Consider the following 22,084-nt stretch of genomic DNA (forward strand, 5'->3'; position numbering starts at 1 on the left):
AGATGTCGTCTTCGACAACCCCTACTTGGACAAGTGTTTGAGATTTGGTTGATATTTAGATATCATCATGCTTCTTCTTCTAAGAGAAGTCTCTTTGATGCTTTGGTCTGATTCAGTTGTGGATATGGATGATTGGGATTACACGTTTGATGATAGATGATTCAATGTCATTTGATTTTTTGACCTATTGCATATATGATGCCATACTAGGGCACATTCCATTTTGGTTGAGATTTATTGATCTTCATTGATTCGCATGATCATCCCCATTCACGAGATACATACCGAGCTGATGATCCATTCTTATTTTATGATGATTCCCCAATGGAGTCTTTCTTGAGTCATTCAGTTAGGCTCATACTTTTTGATACTATTGTGATTCTCTGATAGAGTTATCTCAGGTGCATAGACTCCCATATCATCATTTTAGTAGAGTATATGTCAGATTTCATAGACATCCCCATTGAGGTATTCTTGAGTCAACAACAGACAGGCTCACGTCCACCATTCCTAGTGGGATATTTTTAAGTGGATTATAGACACACTTTCGGCATCCCAGTAGAGTATCTTTGAGTTTATGATAGAATCCTCTTTCATTCCCTAGTTGGTCATTTCCAAGTCATTGACAGACTTGCTTACTTACGTCATCCCTAATACAACATTTGGGTTGATGATAGACTTTATTTCATTAGTTACCTTAATGGATCATTGTTGAGTCACCAGGTCTGACTGGCATGCCTATTGTTACGGACTTAGTCTTTTTTCTAAGTTAGTGTGACACTTAGATAAGTCAAGACCCTTGATCTTGTTAAGTCAGCCTTACTCCGGAAGCTTAGCTTGCTAGGCTAAGATGCTCACGATTTGGAAGCTTTAAAAGACGTAGTAGGCAACTATTGAAGAATGGAAGCTTTTATTGCTCAAATGAAGCTTTACAAGTGTTTTGGAACTCATTTGGTTAGTTGGTTAGGTTCTTAGGTGGTGCTTTGGCCAAATGAGGCCTTAACCTATTTATAGGCATCTTAGGAAGTCTCTAGAGCCTTGAAGGGTTCCTTACAAATCAAGAATAATCTAGAAGCTCCTACACTAATCTATGTATAAGGATATGTACAAGTTGACTTTGGAAGATTCTAGAACACTCCACACTATTCCAATGCTCTCTTAACCAAGTGTAGAGATGTGTGGACACCTCTAACCCTCTCTAAAAGCTTTCATACTCTTCCACTTTGTAGCTAAGTGTAAATCTCTCCAAGGGTCTCTAGAAGTTTCCCATCTCCTATATAAGCCCATGGGAAGGGTCATTTGAAGCATCTTGTGACACTCTCTCCCACCCATGTCATCAACGTCATCGTCGTTGCCTTTTTTTGAAACCTGTCGATGTGTTTCCAAAACCTTCTCAAGACATCCACATGTTCCTAGCTTACCTACCTCTTAGATAGTCTTTTCCATCAAACTAGATACTCTATCCCATGAGGGACCCCTTGTCTCCTAGTGACCCATTCAGCCAGGATATTCTTCACTTCTTTCTCCCGTGAAGCCTCAGATGGATATAGACACCTGCATTTTCGATGTTTGGAAAGTTGCTTCCTCTTGCCCATTAAGTTTACATGTTCCTTAATGACCTTGTCTATGTGTGTGTGGGCTACCTCAACTCGCTCCTCTTTTGCCTCATTTACTTTCACCCTTGATAGTAAGGAGGTCTTAGGCATACTAGGCTTTAGGTTGACTTGGAGGGCACCTAGCAACTGCATCGAGCTCACATGTGCTTCATTTTCTTGTTCCCTCTCCTCGATCATGGCACTAAGCACCCTCTTCTTTAGATAATTGCCTGCCCAATGTGGACCGTCACACATGAAGCATTTGATTTTAGGCATAAACTCTTTCCTTTCCACTTTACCCTTTATTTCCCGGATGTTAGGCGTCTTGCCTGATCTCATTCTAGGAACATTGTGGTATTTTGAAAACCTCGTCTCCCCCACCCGTGACGTGGCTATCCTCCAAAGACTCAACCTTGGAGGAGTCTCCCCTCTTGTAATCCGTTAAAGACTCTACTACTGTCGTAGCAGTGGCTAAGTCTTGAATGCCTTGATACCTTAATTCCTGCTCGACCCACCTTTGTAGGTTATCCATGAAGTTGAATAGAAACTCCTCAATCATGTGAGAAATCTCAAGCATGAGCGAAGAGAATTCCTTTACATAGTCAGTTATTGAGTTTGTGTGCTTGAGATGCCTCATGTTTTTCCTAGCCACGTAAGCCACGTCCTCAGGGTAAAACTGCTTCTTGATCTCCCTCTTGAAGTCCTTCCACGTCTCTATGGTGCAAATGTCTTTCTCTATATCGGCGAACCTCCAACACCACCATAGAGTAGTTGTGTCAATAAGGTAGAGGGTTGCAGTCCTTGATTCGTTCCCAATTGGTATCTCAACTGATTCATGTCCAGCTGGTGCTCCTTGACTGAAAGAGTGATCAACAAAATTTATAACCTATATCACCATGCATTAGGATAGCTTTAGCTAATATAGCATAGTGGCTCTAGGATCGTTCACTAGGAAGGGTTTTCAACTCACAACTGATACCAATTCAAAGTTAAATTGGTGTTTTTTCATTTCAAGGTTGGCTTAAGAAATAAAACACAAACTTTGTTTAAATGAGGTTTTGTTTAAAGCTAACTAAAAAGAAAGTAATGGAAATTACTTATGAAGAAAAACATTCCTTAGAGGTTTGGGTTCATAGGGGAGGTTCCTTATGCAAAAACAGAGCTCCGGTCATTTGGTTCATTTCCTCGCATTAGAGAATTAACATATAGTCAATTCTCTAACCGGTGCTATACAGAGGTATCCTTTAAATGGATTTCAGCTCTAATTCCCTCTCACTGATGCAACTTGCAATGGCTCGTGCCTCTCACCTAGCATTTGCCATTCAAGGTGATCTTTAACTTTGGACTTCCCTTCTCAAGCTCGCAAGAGATAACTAATGGATGTCTCCTTGGAGTCCAAAAGCTTACCAAGTGTTAGCAATTCTAGAAAATCCTACCTTCAAGTCACTTCCCAAAAGCTTGCAAGAGGAAAACTAGTGCATCTCCATGGACGGAGATCACTTGCCTTACCAGGTGTTGGCTCAAGTGAATTGAAGGTGTTTTAAGTTAACTAAAAACATAGAAATCATTAAAGGATCACACTTTCTCTTCATTAATGGTTGAAACCTCAAAGCTACTAATTCTTGCACTTGGAACCTTTCCCGGCAACCTTAGCTCCAAGGAACTAAAAGTCTAGCCACTCATTCTATGAAGAAACTTCCTTAGAGCTTGTTTGGCTAGAAAGAAAACTAACGAGAAAACAAATATATGAAGGAAAAACAGAGCAAGAGCTCTGTAAAATATATTTTTTCTTTTCGCCGTTTACATCATAATCCTCCTTATAAAGAAAATTACAAACTATATATATGAGATTATTCACCCTTTGTTCTTACTTAAAGACTAAGGAATCCTATGATAGGTGGGTTACAAGAAGACTTTGGGGATTTAGACAACAAATATCTAAAGCAAAATATCTCAAGATGTCGGTCGGAAATATCAGGAAGCTTCAGGAGAAATTCCGCTGCACTGTGCAAAATGGAGATTTGGTCATCAGTATTATCAGAGTTTGCTTTTAATTATGGGCGGAAATGGATCCGGCAAATCGCGAGTGTCTGCCGAGCCAAGCTGTCCAGGAAATTAGAATTAGCGGTCGCGGATGCTCTCCGGGTAAGCGCTATCAGAAGATCCGGATATGTCTGTCCGAGGAAGTTGAAATGTCCTCCTCTCCCATCCGGATGTGAGATATCCGGAGAAGGTGGAATGTCAACCGGACAGAATTCCTCCCCAAGTGGAATGAGTTATTTCGCAAGGGGGACCATCTGCGTGCACAAGGTGTAGGGACCCCTCCCCTTGATGACACGGAGCGCGCAAGGCTATCCGGATCAACTCCATCCGGATTCCCCAAGAGGACATGTGGCGCGCTCCCCTATCGGGACTCCCTCAGGGAGAAGCACACGGCACTCGTGAACATCACACCCGGACGATAGCATATCCTATCCGGATATGTTGTCCGGATCATTGACTAAAGTGAGCAAGCCTTGCTACGTCATTCGGATAGCCTGCCACAGACCATGTTCCGCCGCCATCCAATGGTGTGTCCGGACGCCCTGTCCGGACATCTTTTGCTCCTTGCATTCCAAATTTGCTTATGGCAAAGGACTTCAAAGCTTCGGTTCTTCATGTTTCTGAGTTTTCCATTGTTTTGCCATGGATTCCAAAGAACTCTCCTCAATCACAGATTGCTTTGGTGATCAAAAAGCTATCTAAACACCAAAACTTAACACAATTTGATTAGAATTTATTGCAAGGGTCCTTAATATGTTAATTGGGTTAAAAGGTGATAACTACTACTCAAAAGTGTTTAAAAGAGTTTATTACAAGCTATCAAATAGCACTTTTTAAGTAGTAATCAGTCCTTACCTTAGCTGCCTCATCAGTCAGTGCAATAGCCTTGAAGTATTGCTCCATATGCCATAAGAAGTTGTCCAATTCCTTGGTATCCTGCTTGCCACTAAACCCTTGTGACTTCAACGTCTCCACCTTAGATGCCTCTTGTGTGGCCATGACTCGTGCCGACACAAAAACCTTGTAGATGACCAACTCCTGCTTAACCTTCTGGTCTCGGGACTCCATTCGAGTGGCCAAGGCCTTCATCCTTGACTCCATGCAAGCAAACATTCTCAAGACCTTTTCTTAGAAGGACACAAACTCCTTTTGCGACACTGGTTGAACCTGTGAGAATAGAATCCCCTCATGAAGGTCTTAGATCTGTTCCAAAAGATCCTCTAAGCCCTTCTCCATGTCTTGCTCTATCAAGTCCACCACTTCCCTAGTGTCTGCCATGACTAGCTCCACCTTGGCTAGCCTTGCCTCCATGTTGGCTATGGCATCACGAGATTTATCCTTCTTGTCCCTACCCCATGTAGCCGGCTTGGTCTCCCTTCCATAGGTTTGCGCACTAGTCTCGTCCACCTTGGAGCCCGACATGCTTCCTTTACTATGCCCGCTTCATAGTCGTGCTCTGATACCAACTTTCAAGGACTTAGGCCTTTTCTTAAGCTCGTGCGGTGCTTAGACAAGTCAAGACCCTTAATCTTGCTAAGTCAGCCTTACTCCTGATGCTTAGCTTGCTAGGCTAAGATGCTCACAACTTGGAAGCTTTAGAAGGTGTAGTAGGCAACTATTGAAGAATGAAAGCTTTTATTGCTCAAAGGAAGCTTTACAAGTGCTTTGGAACTCACTTGCTTGGTTGGTTAGGTTCTTGGGTGGTTTTGGGTGGTGCCTTAGCCAAATGAGGCCTTAACCTATTTATAGGCACCTTAGGAAGTCTCTAGAACCTTGAAGGGTTCCTTACAAATCAAGAATAACCTAGAAGCTCCTACACTAGTCTATGTACAAGGATATGTACAAGATGACTTTGGAAGATTCTAGAACACCCCACACTATTCCAATGCTCTCTTAGCCAAGTGTAGAGATATGTGGACATTCCTAGCCCTCTCTAAAAGCTTCGATACTTTTCTACTTTGTAGTTGAGTGTAGATGTCTCCAAGGGTCTCTAGAAACTTCTCACATCCTATATAAGCCCATAGAGAGGGTCATTTGAAGCATCTTGTGACACTATGCTCTTTTGAGTTGTGGATAGTTTGACTCTTTCATACAAAAGTGATTAGCTTGAGCCATTTAGTTACTTGCATGGTAGGATGCATCGGTTGCTATGCTAGGGCATATTTCCCCTTTTTCTATTGAGGAGATGATTGTTTTCTCACATAGCTTTCACAGTCTTCTTTATTTGATCGAGGGATATTCATTTACATGGAGCGCTTTCGAGCCAGTGATGGGTAGGTTTCTACACGTCAATTCTTAGTGAGATAGTAGAATTTGATCACTTCAGGCCATCATTGGGCTCCTATCGAATCACCAAGGTAGACCGATATGCCTATGCTTTTCTGAGTTGTGGATAGTTTTGGCTTTTTCAATACGGAGATGATTGGCTTGAGCTATTCGGCTACTTGCATGGTATGATGCATTAGTTGCTATACTGGGGCATATTTCCCATTTTCTGTTGTGGAGATGATTGTTTTCTCACATAGCTTTCATGGTCTTCTTTATTTGATCGAGGGACATTCATTTACATGGAGTGCTTTTGAGCCAATGATGGGTAAGTTCCCATATGTCGACTCTCAGTGGGATAGTACAGTTTGATCACCTTAGGTCATCATTAGGTTCTTGTCGAGTCAACAAGGTAGACCGGTGTGTTTATACTTTCTTAGTTGTGGATAGTTTGACTCTTTGATACAGAGGTGATTGGCTTGAGCCATATAGTTATATGCATGCCATAATGCATCAGTTGCTATACTAAAGCATTTGGTTTTTTTTTTTTTTTTTTGTTGGCATCTTATTGATTTCTCACTTGGCTTTTATGGCCTTATTTGCTGGTTATAGTTTCGATGATTTTGTTGAGACAAGCCTTCAAGGGAGCATGACTTTTGAGTTTTGACCATTCCAGTACCTATGACTCCTTAGTAGATCATTATGTTAAGGTGAGACTCATCAGTGGATCGTTCATTTGAGATGATGATGGATTCCTCCAATAGAGTATCTTGAGTTGAAGGCATCTAGATTATTATGATACTTTGTTAGGCCCCGAGATTTAGTTAGATGGGTTGTGAGGTTATATTTATAGTCAATTTGACAATTTCAACTTGCCAACGGAGTATTTTTTTAGACTCACGAAGTTTCTTTTAGACATTTTCAGTGGATTGAGAGTTATGGCAGCATGCTACACTAGGGCATATTTCCTTTCATCATCACCTCGCACCTCGGCGTTTAGAGCCATCGTCTCTTCTCGGTTTTGGCCTTCAGAGCCATTGTTTTTAGCTTGGCGTTCAAAGCCGTTGTTTTTAGCTTAGCATTTAGAGCCACCTCCTTTCCTTGATTTAATGTTTAGAGCCACAATCAGGCGTTCAAAGTTGCATTACTAACATTCAGGTCTATTAGTTTTCAATTTGGCATTCAAAGCCATTGTTTACAGTTTGGCGTTTAGAGCCATTGTTTTTTAGTTTGGCATTTAAAGCCATTTCTTTCATCAGTCAAGCGTTCAGAGTCGCGTTCCTAGCATCCAGATATGTCAGTTCTCAATTTGGCATTCAGAGCCGTCATTTACAGTTTGGCATTCAAAGTTGTTGTTCCTAGTTTGGCATTTAGAGCCACCTTCTTTTCTCAGCTCGGCATTCAGAGACACAATTGGGTATTCAGGATTGCATTTTGAGCATTCAGAGCCATATTTTCGGCATTCAGAGCTACATTCTTAATGTTCCGAGCCACTTCTCGCTTAGGCGTTCAGAGCCACTTCTCTTACTTAGGTGTTCAAAGCTTCTTTCTCTAACTTTAAGTGTTCAGAGCCTTCTTTTCCAATTTTAGGCATTTAGACCCATTTATTTTAGTTTAGTCATTCAGAGCCATTTTTTTTACTTTAGTTGTTCAGAGCCATCTCTTCCAATTTAGGCGTTTAGAGCCATAGTTTTAAGCGTTTAGAGCCATTTATTTTAGTTTAGATTTTCAAAGCCATCTCTTTTAGTTTAGGCATTCAGAGCCATTTCTTCTTGTTTAGGTGTTCAAAACCACATTTTCCAGTTTAAGAGTTCAGAGCCATAGTTTTAGCTGTTCAGAGCCATATTTTCCAGTTTAGGCGTTCAGAGCCATATTCCTCAACTTAGGCATTCAGAGCCATAGGCCTTTAGAGCTATTCCTCCCACAAGCGTTTAGAGCCACAAGGCTTCAAAGGCATTCCTCCCATAAGCATTAAGAGCCATCATTTTCATGGGCGTTCAAAGCCACTTCTCTCGTAGGTGGTCAGAGCCACATTCCTCACTTAGGCATTCAAAGTCATTTCTTAGTTAAGCATTTAGAGCCACTTCTTCAACTTAGGCATTCAGAGCCACCGTATCAGATAAGTGTTTAGAGCCATTTTTCTCAGATTGGGTGTTCAGAGCTACCTTCCTTAGTTTAGGCGCTTAGAGCCACCTTCCTCAGTTAGGCGTTTAGAGCCACAGTTTTAGGTGTTCATAGCCACTTTCTTTCAGTTCAAGTGTTTAGAGCCACCTTGCTCATTTTAGGCATTTAGAGCCACTTTTCATAATTTAGGCATTCAGAGCCACCTTGCACAATTTTAAACGATCAAAGCCACCCACTTTTAGTTTAGGCATTCAGAGCCACTTTGATTAGTTTTATATTCCTCAATTTAGGTTTTCAAAGTCACCTTGCCTAGTTTAGGCATTTAAAGCTACTTTTCTTACCTTAGGTGCTTAAAACCATTAGGCGTTCAGAGCCACTTTATCAATTCAGGCGTTCAAAGCGACTTTGCTCAATTCCACCTTCTTCAATTAAGCATTAAAATCCACCTTCTTCAGTTTAGGCATTCAAAGCCACCTTGCTTAGTTTAGGTGTTTAGAGCCACCTTCCTTAGTTTAGGCGTTCAGAGCCACCTTCTTCAGTTTAGGCGTTCAGAGCCACCTTCTTCAGTTTAGGCATTCAAAGCCACTCTCATCCAGTTTAGGCGCTTAGACCCACCTTCCTTGATTAGGCATTCAGAGCCACTTCCTCAATTTAGGCTTTCAGAGCCATCTCTCTCAGTTATGCGTTCAAAGCCACGGTTTTAGGTGTTCATAGCCACCTTTTTCAATTTAGGCGTTCAAAGCCACCCTTCTCCAGTTTAGGCGTTCAAAGCCACCTTCCTCAATTAGGTGTTCAGAGCCACTTTGCACAGTTTAGGCATTCAAAGCCACCCATCTTCCTCAATTAGGTGCTTAGAGCCACCTACTTTTAGTTTAGGCCTTTATAGTTATTCCCTTCATAGGCGTTCAGAGCCACCACTTTCTTTCATAGGGATTCAAAGCCATTTTCCCCCTTTTAGGCGTTTGAAGCCACCACTTTCCCTCATAGGCGTTCAAAGTCATAGGCCTTTAGAGTCATTTTCCTTCATAGGCATTTAAAGTCATCATTACTCTCACATAGGCGTTCAGAGCCATAGGCATTCAAAGTCATAGGCCTTTAGAGCCATTATCCCCATAGGCATTCAAAGCCACAGGCGCTCAAAGCTGTCGTCTCAGATAGGTGTTCAGAGCCATAGTTTTAGGCATCTAGAGCCATAGGCCTTTAAAGCCATTCTCCCCATAGGTGTTTAGAGCCACCACTTTCTTTCATAGGCATTCAAAGCCATAGGCGTTCAAAGCCACCATCTCAGGTAGGCGTTCAGAGCCACAATTTTAGTTGTTCAGAGCCACCATTTTTATAGACGTTCAGAGTCATTTCCTCATAGGCAATCAGAGCCACAAGCCTTTAAAGCCATTTCTCCCATAGGTGTTTAGAGCCACATTCCTCCTATTGGTGTTCAGAGCCACCATTTTTCATAGACGTTTAGAGTCATTTCTTTCATAGGCATTCAGAGCCACAAGCCTTTAGAGCCATTCCTCCCACAGGCATTCAGAGCCACAAGCCTTCAAAGCCATTCCCTTCTCAATTAAGTGTTCAGAGCCATTATTTTCATGGGCATTCAGAGCCATTTCTCTCGTAGGTGTTTAGAGCCACATTCCTCACTTAGGCGTTCAAAGTCATTTCTCAGTTTAGCGTTCAGAGCCATTGCTCGCAGTTAGGCATTTAGAGCCATAGTTTAGTTGTTTAAAATCGTTTGTCTCCGTCTTGGCATTCAGAGCCACATTTCAAGCGTTTAGAGTCATGATTTTTCCAGGCTTTATCCTTTTCCATTGTGTGTGATATAACTCTTTGAGCTCATAGCATGTATCTTTATTGTATTGTTAGAAACCCTACACCTTGTGTCCTCGTATGGTACACGTATGGTTTTTCTCTTTGTGCTCATCTCTATGCTCTTAGGTGGTTCGAATGCTACTCAACTTTGACATTGATTTTCGAGTCACATCTGGAAACATTTTAAAGGGAGTCTGGATCCATAGTGCTACTTTAGAGGCACTCTGAGAGCTACCCTTCCCTTAGGATTTTAGAGCCCTTTTTGTTCCTTTGTTGGTTTGAGCAAGTTTGTGTTCTACTTGTGTACCTTTAAGGGTATTTCTTTTTCTTCAGTAGAGTTCACTTCATTCCACTCACTATTCACACTTTTTTTTCACTCTAGTGTTCATATTCCTTACACTTGTGAATTCTACCGAAGATGGGCATATTTGAAGACCCCTCTTTTGGAGCAGGGGACATTTTTTTAAAAAATTACTTTTATTTATTGCATTTTGTGGGTTTTTTGTTTTTTGTTTAGGAGTGGGGGCCGCCGACCTCTGTAGGGGAGCAAGCTATAAGAGGCATGTAGCAAAGGACATTGCTACCTTGGCATGGTGGTGGTTAGGATGGAGATGTCTCTGAACGGGAAGCAATAGAGCTGGTGGAGGCTTGGATAGGAAACAAAAATAGAGGGGTGAGTTAGATGATATAATGGGAGGCAAAAGATGAGAGATCTAGGGGGATTCGTGAAAAAGAAAGTAGAACTGGAAGACATGCAACTCTTTTCTTGAGGGAAGCATTCTAGGTATGACTGTTATGAACTTCTCATCTCTCATTTTCATACTATTTTAGTCTCATTTTTAGCTGCTTTTCTAAGCATTGATTTGTTGATTGGTGTGGACATCAAGGGCCACTCATTTGGTTTGTTGGATCTAACTATCTACATGCATGTTCTATTTTGGTTTTATTTTTGTATCTTTGATTTCTTTGGTAAATATATAAGGCATTGTTTATTCCTTGAACTTGATATATAAAATTCATGCTCTTGTTTCTTGTGGATTCCACCTGCTTCTAATCCTTTATCAATCCATGAAATAGAGCTAAGTTCATACTCTATTTTTTGTGTTTTTGTTTTTCTCTATTTATTGCCCTATTTCTTGTTGATTGTGGGATGATATCATCAATGGTCAAGCTACTGGGACTGGAGGAATGAGATTGTGAGAATTTGGGATTGCCATTTTAGTCAGTGCGCATTATTAATTTTGGTGGAGAAGTTGGTTGTACGATTAGTGAAGGTTCATTGTTGTTTGTGAGTATAAACCTTCTGATTCGTGCCCAGTTGGGTATTTTAATCAAAAAATGTTTATAAATCCTATGACCTCATACTAGCGTAGCAAAGCTACTATAGTATAGCAGCTCTAGGGTCAAACTCTGGGATGGGTTTTCACTCTACCAGTGATAGACTCAAGATTAGAAATTAAATATGATGATTTCCTTTGTCAAAAACTTAAAGTTTAAAGGAAAATAATTTTTTTTTTGAAAGTGGTGTTTGGAACTAAACTAACATAGAACTAGGTAAAAATGGAAGAAAGAAAGTCTCCCGGAGCTAAAGGTTGCTAGGATCAAGTTCAGAATGCAAAGTGGGAAATTCCGAATTTTTCTCCTCGTATTGGGGACAACAACATAAAGGATGATTGTTTCCCGAACCGATATAGGTTTAACAATGAAGATTTAATCCATAAAAAGTCAATAGAAATGGTAGTCAAGTTCCATTAATGGCTTTAGACACTATGGGTCTTCACCTTGAGCCACTTTCCAATGGCTCGTACATGATAACTAATGGCCTTATGTGGATCTAGCAATAAGTATCCACAGAGACCTAAAAGCTTATCATGTATTGGCCATTCAAAGTGATTCTAAGGGATTTAAAGCAAAACTTTAGATTTAAAAGCCATTTATGAACTCCAACTACCTGTATTTAATGCACGAGAGTTTTCCACTTTTGCATCTGGACTTTTCACCTAGCTTCCTTCACTCCAAGAAACCAAAGGTTTAGCCTCTCATCCTCTGGGAAAACATCCTCAGAGGTTGTTTGGCTTCCAAGAAAAAGAAAACAGAAGAGAGAAAAGGAAAGCAAAGAGAGCTTTGTATTTTTCCCAAGAGGAAAATTTCATTGAGTGTAAAATATACATAAGTGTTTTTCGAGAGATGATTTCCACCCCTCTTATAGTCTTTACAAAGCAAAGCCTGTGATTGGCTAATTATAGGGATAAGAAAGGAATTTACATCAAAAAATACAAAATAAAAGATCTCATGTGGAGTCGTCAGAACAGAGGAGATTTCGCACTGAACAATACAAGGTGCGAAATTCGCACTCGCATGGGCTGGTGCGAAATTCGCACTTGCATGGGCTGGTGCGAAATTTGCCATTTTGAGCTCCTTATACGAATGGAAATATACCACTATAGGTACTTGATTTGTCAGCAATTCCGAGCCGGTTCCGAATATGGGATTCTTGAAAGGTGATTTTGCACGATGAACAAAATAGAGCCTCCCAAAGTGACAGTGCACGGCTACAAAAACTGCTTCTTTCCTCTATTTTTCCTCTTTGCTTCTCTCCTTTACTTGGCTTGTCTTAATGATCCAAAAAGCTGTCAAAACACTAAAACTAGCCACAAATATGATTAGAAGTCATTGCTAGGTCCTTAACATGCCAATTGGAATAAAAATGGAAAACTACTACACAAAAGTGCTTAAAACATAATGAATTAAAGGCGCAAAATAGCACTTTTTGGGTAGTAATCACTCCCCCCAACTGACACATTGCTAGTCCCTTAGCTATGAAGAGGAGAAAAACAAAGAAAAATAGATAATAATATAATTTACAAAATCATGCTGATCACTCCAAAAAATAATCAAGTGGCATGATTGGATCAAACTCTCACATGGCAAGTCAAGGATATAAAACTCAATCATCAACAAGAGTCATCAAATAACTTACCTATCACAACATACAAAGAGTGGGCATTATGCAAATTTGAGTATCAAAATAATTTCCACTTCCAAAGGACCAACTCTTAATTTTCCACGAAAATCTAAGTGTTAAGGTGCTTAGTTTCCAGTTATAGTATGTCAAACTATATTTCCCCCCAACTAAGGTTTTTCTCTAACTTTAGCAACACTAACCCCCATATAAAAGGCTAAGAACGCACCTCTATTTTTTTTTTTTTTTTTTTTTTTTTTTTAAACTCCACCCATGTAACGAGCAGTGAGGTCGGTGACTCCCAACCAATAAAGCTTAGGACACCAGGCTTCAAAGATTTTCACCATATACCCCTCGGACCTTGCTCGGGTTTCAAAGAAAGTGAAGCAATTTTTTTTTTTTTTGCATAAGATACATTGGCCTTTTATAAGGTGTCCCAACACTAATAGAATGAGGTCAAAGGCACCAAGTTGAAAATTTCCTAAGTTTAGGGGGTGAGAAAGTTTTCTATCTTAAAACTGGAATCTAATGTGTTCAGTGTGTGAAAAGATTAGAGTGGAAGACTTAAAATTGAAATCAAAAAGAGCTTCAACAATTTATCAACTTTAATAAGCATAATACAAACTCTGAGACTATGGCAATGAGATAAGAATTTAATTTCTCCATTTACTTTTGAGAATTTATCTTTGAGAAACAAAGAGAGTTTGCAAAAATTTGTTAGCAAAATAACCTAACCAAAAATCCAACAAATTACTTCCTCAACTCTGCCCCCAACTAGGATGAACAATGTCCCCAATGTTCCAAAAACAAGTGATAATAAAAGAGAGGAAGTGATACCTCCTGATAGTAAGAGACTCTGAATGGACTGGAGAAACCACATGTTGCAAAAGAAAAAAATCATAAGAGTGATGAGTAGAGGAAATAAAAAGGAATAGCTAATATACACAAAAAGGAAGATGTCTATATAAACTGAGAGAGTACAATATACAAGATAAACATGGAATACATCCAATCCCAGTATAAAAGTGGTCCAAAATATATATCACATCCAAAAACATAGAATATAGATACAAAACAAAAACAAAAAAGGAAGAGGAGTGATCGTATGATCAAGTAGTAGGCTCCTCTGGTGGATATGAGGGGTCCTCAGCTGCAACTGTGGAAGGTACCGCTACAGGTGTAGCATCATCAGCTGGATCAAAATCATCAGTTGGAGCAAAAGGCTCTGAGGGCATAGGAGAAACAGGTGGAGCTGGTGGCAAAAGACCGAGGTGCTGCTGAATCTCACGGAGAATGAGAGTCTGCTGGTCCTGCCGAAGTCGGAGGTGGTCCATCCGCTCCATAATGGTCGTCTGAGTAGTGGTCAGAGTTTGGAAAGAAGCGACCAAGTCACGATACTCTGCACCAGGGATAGTAATGGGCGGCTCTGGGATAGGAGGAACAGTAGGTGGGGCATCAGACGATGCTGCCTCTGGTACGGGCTCCGAGGAAGCTGATGTGGACGGAGCAAATATAGATGGTAAGGGCTGTGGAGGAACTTCCCTTGGCTTGGGAAGTTATGGGGAATGCTGATAGTGCAATACATGATTTCATTGGTCAAAAGAGAAGCTCTCTCGACAATGGCAGCGGGTCTTAGAATGAGGGTCTGTAGGAAAACCCATATGTGCCAGAACAAGGCATAGTAGCCGAGGGAAAAGTAAAAGAATGGTGTCTGCCCTCGTAAGACGCCTCTTATGCACCTTCTCCTCAAAATGGAGGAGGGAAGCCATAATCAAATGATGGGGACCAAAGTAGTAGCCCTCAGAGATACGGAATAACGCCTCTAGAATGGCTCCTCGCCTCTGCACTTTATGCTGAAGAGGAAAAAGATTGGTGCGAAGCACCACATCAATTAGGAGCATCTCAGAGGGAAGCTCCTTCCTCATAATGATCTTGTCTAAAGATGTCCCTCAAGATAGTATACGAACCATGTCCCACTCAGAAAGTGGAGCCCAGCGTCTAAATACAGCTGGATCTGCTGGTGCATAAGGGATATGGAAAGCCTCAGCAATCTGTCTAGCCCCCAAAATACCCTGGCGTCCATCAATGGTAAAAAGGATCAAGGCGGGTATCGGGACGCCACGAGTAGTCATAGACTGGTAAAAGTCTAAAGCTACTCGAGGATAAAAGAACTGTGGTGGAGTCATAAAGGGTACAAGATGGTACCTCTCAAGTAGGCGGTATGAATCCCCCAACTCAGGCTGCTGTCGCAAAACATAGTGATCAAAATATGCCTCGACATGGAATGCTCTCGCTCGGCAATCGAAGTTGCCCTCAATGGGCGAGCTGGTGAGGATAGGGCGTCTGGTGGAAGGAGGTTGAGACTGTGAATCTCGAGCTGCTCTGGAGGACTCTCCTGGCTCTGAAGTCTTGGCCTTCTTTGTAGGAGGACTCCTAGCTGGAATCTGAGTAAGGGCTACAGGCGTGGCAACTGCTCTCCTCGTATGGTATCTACGTTGGGGGGCAGAATCAGGTAAATGTGGGGGTACATCTAGCGAGGCCCGCACAGGGGCAGCTTTATGACTGCTTTGGGGAGCTGAGGCAGAGCCTCCTCGGGTCTTAGGCATAAGGGAGCAAAGAAATGAGGCTCAGAGGCTTGGGATTGGGGAGGGTAGGGGTGAAAAATCCCAAAAATTCGCACAAGGGGGTAGAGTGGTGCAAATTTCACACAAGGGGGGAGGGTGGTGCGAATTTCGCACAAGTGGATAGTGTTGTGCGAATTTCGCACAATGCACTATTCACTTGTGCAAGATGCGAAATTTGATTCTTTCAAATGGCAAAATTTTTTGGTTTTTGAGGGTGGGAAATGCGGGCTGAGGTAGAAAAGGGGTTTTTCATGGTGGGAAAGCTTGGAAATAGGAGTTTTACAAGAAGAGAATAAAGGATTTTGAAGCTCCCATAGCAGCGGAAATGGGTTTCTTTTGAAGAAACCGTGGCTTTGAATCCTTAGCTTGAGGTTTTGGTTTTGAAAAATCAAGGTTGGGTTTTGTTTAGGGATGGATTTGGAATGTTGAGTGAAGAAATGAAAGGTTTTTTATGGTGGAAGGAGGAGAAAGAGCTGAAAATGGAAGGCACAGACTGTTATGAATAGTGTGGTGCCGCGACTATGGGATGAAGCTCTTGAGATGGCCTTCCATGGTGGGATTGTGGATGGGAGATGATGAAGGAGAGGACCTTGTGGATGGAAAGGAGTGATCAGAAAAGAGGTGTTGAGAGGATTGAAGAAGAACAAGTTTAGACTTTAAGAAGAGAAATCGGTTTTTAAAGTTACAAAAATGGGTTTGTTCATGTTCTTCAATTTCGCACTAGGTGAATAGTGAAATGCAAAAATTTTCGCATTCCTGTGGTTTTCTAAGACCGAGAGCATGCTTTCTGGAAAATGGTCACAAAGGCAATTTCACACAAGGGGTAGGGTGGTGCGAATTTCGCACTAGAGAATTAAGTAGTGCGAAATTCCCTATGTCTTGGCTTTTCTCTCCTGTTTTCCCCTGTTTTCCCCTTGACTTCATTTTTCAAGCTTTCCTACCTGCATGTTAACACAAAAACCAATTCAAACCACATTAGAATGAAATTAAGGTCAAAATAAAAATCAAAACATGCATATACACAAGAAAAAACACTAGATTAAACTAAAATCAACGCAAAAGGAAACAAAAAGATGATGAACTTTTTAGTCTTTGAAGAGACTAAGTTCAACCATGAACTGAGTGTTTTCATGTTAGAGGTGGATCAAGGAGGATGAATTCCTCGTCTCGGGAAAATGATTCCATATAGGGCTTGAGACGATGCCCATTCACTTTGAAAGTTTGAGTGCTCTTGAAGTTGAGTAGTTCCACTACTCCATTTGATTGCATGTCATGAATTATGAAAGAACCCGTCCACCTTGATTTCAATTTTCTGGAAAAAGATGAAGTTTAGAGTCATAAAGCAAGACTCTTTGTCCCTTGGTAAAATTCTTCTGATTTACTAACTGATCATGCCATTTCTTCAACCTCTCTTTTGCAATTCTTGAATTGAGGTAAGCATCATTCCTCATTTCCTCCAATTCGTTCAAATCCAAACATCTCTTTAACCCGCTCTTGTCAAATCCATGTTGAGCTTCTTGATTGCCCACCATGCTTTATATTCAATCTCCACTGGGAGATGGCACGCTTTGCCATAAACAGGCGATAAGGAGACATTCCAAGAATGGTCTTATAAGCGGTCCTATAAGCCCATAATGAATCCAGGAGCTTAATAGACCAATCCTTCCTATTCACATTCACCACCTTCATCAGTATATTCTTGATTTCCCGGTTGGCTAACTCAACTTGGCCACTTGTTTGAGGGTGATAAGGTGTAGCTACCTTGTGCTTGACCCCATATTTGGCTAGAAGAGTCTCAAAAGGCTTGTTGCAAAAGTGGGTTCCTCCATCACTGATAATGGCCTTAGGCACTCCAAATCTTGAAAAGATGTTCTCCTTGAGAAATTTGAGAACCACCTTATGATCATTGCTCCTACATGGGATTGCTTCTACCCACTTAGAGACATAATCCACTCCCACCAAAATGTAGGAGTGTCCAAATGACATTGGAAATGGCCCCATGAAGTCTATCCCCCGAACATCAAAGACATCCACTATCAAGATGGGGTTCAAGGGCATCATATTCCGGCGTGTTAGCTTTCTAGCCTTTGACACCGATCACATCCCTTGCACATAGAGTGGGCATCCTTGAAAAGAGAGGGCCACCAAAAACCTGATTGGACCACTCTCATGGCTGTTTTCTGGGAAGCAAAATGACCTCCACATGCACTATCATGACAATGGGATAGAATTCCTGATTGCTCTTGTTCAGGAACACATTTCCTTATGATTTGATACGCACAATATTTGAAGAGAAAATGCTCCTCCCAATAATAGGCATGGATCTTAGCAAAGAAATGCTTCTTATCTTGGGCACTCCACTCACTTGGAACTTCTCCAATAACTAAGTAATTTGCAATGTGAGAATACCATGGAGCTACCTCTATTGACATGAGAGACTCCTCGGGGAAGTCATTATTGATAGGTAGACCATGTGAGTCATGTGCTATCACAAGTCTTGACAAGTGGTCAGCTACCACATTTTCTACTCCCTTTTTATCCAGGATTTGGAGATTGAATTCTTGAAGCAAAATGATCCATCTTATCAATCTTGCCTTGGCATCTTGCTTTGTTAGCAAGTACTTCAAAGTAGAATGGTCAGTGAACACCACTATAAAGGACCCTACCAAATAGGCACGAAACTTATCCAAGGCAAAAACTACTGCCAACAACTCCTTCTCAGTAGTTGTGTAGTTCCTTTGAGCCTCATTCAAAGTTTTGCTTGTATAATAAATCACATAGGGCTTTCCATCTTCTCTTTGCCCCAAAACAACCCCCATAGCAAGATCACTTGCATCACACATTACCTCAAAAGGTAATTTCCAATTTGGGGCTCTCACTATTGGTGCAGTTGTAAGGAATTGCTTCAGTTCCTCAAAACTCTTCTGACATTTCTCATCCCACACAAACTTGGCATCCTTTACCAAGAGTTCACAAAGAGGTTTTGAGATTTTTGAGAAATCCTTAATGAACCTTCTATAGAACTCGGCATGTCCTAGGAATTGCCTAATTCCTTTAACATTTGTGGGAGGTGGCAACTTAACAATTAGCTCCACATTTGCCTTATCTACCTCAATGCCATTCTTAGAGATTATATGTCCTAAGACAATTCCTTGTTGTACCATAAAATGGCACTTCTCCCCATTTAACACTAAGTCTTTCTTAATACATCTTTGGAGAACAGCTTCTAAATGCAACAAACACTCCTTATAAGAACCTCCATATATAGTGATGTCATCCATGAAGACTTCCATGATGCTCTCCACCATATCACTGAAGATGCTTAGCATACATCTTTGGAAAGTTGCAGGTGCATTACATAGACCAAAGGGCATCATCCTATAGGCAAAAGTACCAAAGGGGTAAGTGAAGGTTGTCTTTTCTTGATCTTCCAAATCAATCTCTATTTGGAAGTACCCCGAGTAAGCATCCAAAAAACAGTAGAAAGGATGCCCTGAGACTTTCTCAAAGACTTGGTCCATGAAAGGCAATGGGAAATGGTCCTTCCTAGTCACTGAATTCAACCTCCTGTAGTCTATACACACCCTCCATCCTGAGGTAAGACGTGTAGAGACTTCCTCCCCTTTCTCATTTTGGATCACAGTAATTCCAGATTTCTTTGGGACTACTTGGGTTGGGCTCACCCACAAGCTATCTGAAATGGGATATATGATCCCTGCTTGAAGTAGCTTCAGAACTTTACCCCTTACCACCTCTTGCATGAGAGGATTCAACCTCCTCTAGGGCTGCCTCACTGGTTTTACATCTTCCTCCATGTAGATATGGTGGGTGCATACCAAAGGGCTAATCCCTTTCAGATCAGAAATTTGCCATCCAATGGTTTTTTTGAATTTTCTGAGGACTTCCAAAAGACTATCCTCTTGATCACTTGTGAGAGTTGAAGAAATCACCACTGGACATTTCTCATCTTCCTCCAAATATGCATACTTCAAATCAACAGGAAGTGGCTTCAAAACTAGCTTTGGAGGGTCCTCCGTAGCTGCTCCTTGTGAGTCCTCCTTATTGAACAGTGGTAAGATCTCTTCCCGTCTCCTCCAAGGAGACATGATGGCTAACACATCAGAGGGTTCAGGTAACCCTTCTTCAAGCACTCCAAGGCTTTCGTTCAAGCTCTCTTCTAAATTCTTGTCACAATGCTCTTCAACCAAAGTGTTAATCAAGCACACCTTCTCCAATCCTTCCTCCTCTTCGGGGTGAAGATGCCTCTTGCATAAGTGGAATATGTTTAGTTCCAAGGTCATGTTTCCAAATGTGAGCTGCACCACCCCATTCCTACAATTGATGATGGCATTGGAGTAGCTAGGAAAGGTTTCCCAAGGATGATTGGCACATAATTTGCTTCCTTAACAGTGGGATCAGTATCAAACATCACAAAATCCACGGGATAGTAGAATTTGTCCACTTGAACTAGAACATCCTCTATCACCCCCCTTGGGATTTTGACTGACCTATCTACTAAGGAGAGAGTGATGGTTGTGGGCTTCAATCCTCTAAGTCCCAGTTGCTTATACACAGATGATTCATGCCCGATTGGTGATCCAATTGATTCCACTCAATTGATGTGCTTTGATCTCAATCCTCATACGGGAATAATCAACAAAATTTATAAACCTATTTCACCATATACCGGGGTAGCATTTAGCTAGCATAGTATAGTGGCTCTAGGATCGTCCACAGAGATGGGTTTTCACTTCACAATTGATATTAGTTCAAAAACTAAATTGGTGTTTTTTCTTTTCTTTGTTAGCTTTAAAAGAAGACATAAGTTTGAATGAAAACGGATGGTATTAAGCTAACCTAACATAAAGTAACTAAAATTAACTAGAAAGAAATTAGAAAAAAAGGTGTTTCTTGGGATTTCAGGTTACGAGGATCAAGTGCCAACTACAAAGTGGGAAATTCCGGATTTTTCTCCTCGTATTGGGGATTTAACCTATAGTTATTTCCCGAACCGGTATAGGTTTAACAATGAAGATTTAATCCATAAAAAGTCAATAGAAATGGTAGTCAAGTTCCATTAATGGATTTAGACACTATGGGTCTTCACCTTGAACCACTTTCCAATGGCTCGTATATGATAACTAATGGACTGATATGGATCTAGCAATAAGCATCCACAGAGACCTGAAACTTACCATGTATTGGCCATTCAAAGTGATTCTAAGGGATTTAAAGCAAAACTTTAGATTTAGAAGCCATTTATGAACTCCAACTACCTGTATTTAACGCACGAGAGTTTTCCACTTTTGCATCTGGACTTTTCACCTAGCTTCCTTCACTCCAAGAAACCAAAAGTTTAGTCTCCCATCCTCTAGGAAAATATCCTCAGAGGATGTTTGGCTAGCAAGAAAATGAAAATGAAAGAGAAGGAAAAATAGAGCAAGGCTCTGTACGTGTTCTATATAATTCAATATCTATTTGTATATCTATATATTTTACAATGGATGCATGGGAATATATATAGAGAAGTTTTTCCAACCTTCCTAGCTAAGAAATCTTATGGTTGGTGGATTGCAAGGAGAAGAATGGAAATTTATACAAAAATATCTAAAAGAAAAGATCTAAAGTGGAGTTGGCAGAACAGAGGAGAATTCGCACCACGCATGGGCTGGTGCGAATTTTCAAGGTGTTGTGCGAATTTCGCACAACCTGAAGGTGTTGTGCGAATTTCAAGGTGTTGTGCGAATTTCGCACAAGCCTGGAGCAGTTGTCTTCCGAAGGCCATATCTTCCTCATTTCAGCTCCAAATCGTACACGGTTTGAAGCCTTGGATTCTTGACTTCCTGAGCTTTGAAATGGTATATAGCATGTAAAAAATGGACTTCGGAAAGTGCTCTAAAAGTGCGAAGGAAGACTGCAGCTGTTGTCCTCTGTGTTTCTTCACTTTGCTTGTTTTTCCTCTTTGCTTCTCTCCTTTGCTTGGCTTGTCTTAATGATCCAAAAAGCTTTCAAAACACTAAAACTAGCCATAAATATGATTAGAAGTCATTGTTAGGTCCTTAACATGCCAATTGGAATAAAGATGGAGAACTACTACACAGAAGTGCTTAAAACATAATGACTTAAAGCTGTAAAATAGCACTTTTTGGGTAGTAATCACTCCCCCCAACTAACACATTGCTAGTCCCTGAGCAATGAAGGAAAGAAAAATAAAGAAAAATAGATAATATAATAATTTACAAAATCATGCTGATCACTCCAAAAAATAATCAAGTGGCATGATTGGATCAAACTCTCACATGGCAAGTCAAGGATATAAAACTCAATCATCAACAAGAGTCATCAAATAACTTACCTATCACAACATACAAAGAGTGGGCATTCTGCAAATTTGAGTATCAAAATAATTTCCACTCCCAAAGGACCAACTCTTAATCTTCCACAAAAATCTATGTGTTGTTTATTAGTTTCCGGATATAGTATGTCAAACTAATCTCTCCCCTCAACCTAGTTCTTTTCAAAGCTTAGCAAACTAATCAACCTCCAATACACTAAAGTAGCAAAGCTACTATAGCATAGTGGCTCTAGGATCGAACACTAGGAAGGGTTTTTACTTTAACTGGTGAAGTTCGGAGGATGGAGTGAACTGTTCTTAATAAAAA

The 22,084-nt window shown here is 40.8% G+C and overlaps 1 protein-coding gene across 1 annotated transcript; it reads right to left on the reverse strand.

Annotated features, from left to right (window-relative positions):
• Positions 1 to 13,907: 13,907 nt before the first annotated feature.
• Positions 13,908 to 15,404, reverse strand: LOC117920514. The gene is made up of 2 exons (XM_034838101.1): positions 15,004 to 15,404; positions 13,908 to 14,340 (listed from the first exon to the last, which is right to left on the reverse strand). The coding sequence occupies exons 1-2, from the start codon at positions 15,402 to 15,404 to the stop codon at positions 13,908 to 13,910; spliced, it is 834 nt and encodes a 277-aa protein (XP_034693992.1).
• Between the last annotated feature and the right edge of the window lie 6,680 nt (positions 15,405 to 22,084).

This window comes from Vitis riparia, chromosome 1, assembly GCF_004353265.1.
Source record: "Vitis riparia cultivar Riparia Gloire de Montpellier isolate 1030 chromosome 1, EGFV_Vit.rip_1.0, whole genome shotgun sequence".
NCBI lineage: Eukaryota > Viridiplantae > Streptophyta > Magnoliopsida > Vitales > Vitaceae > Vitis > Vitis riparia.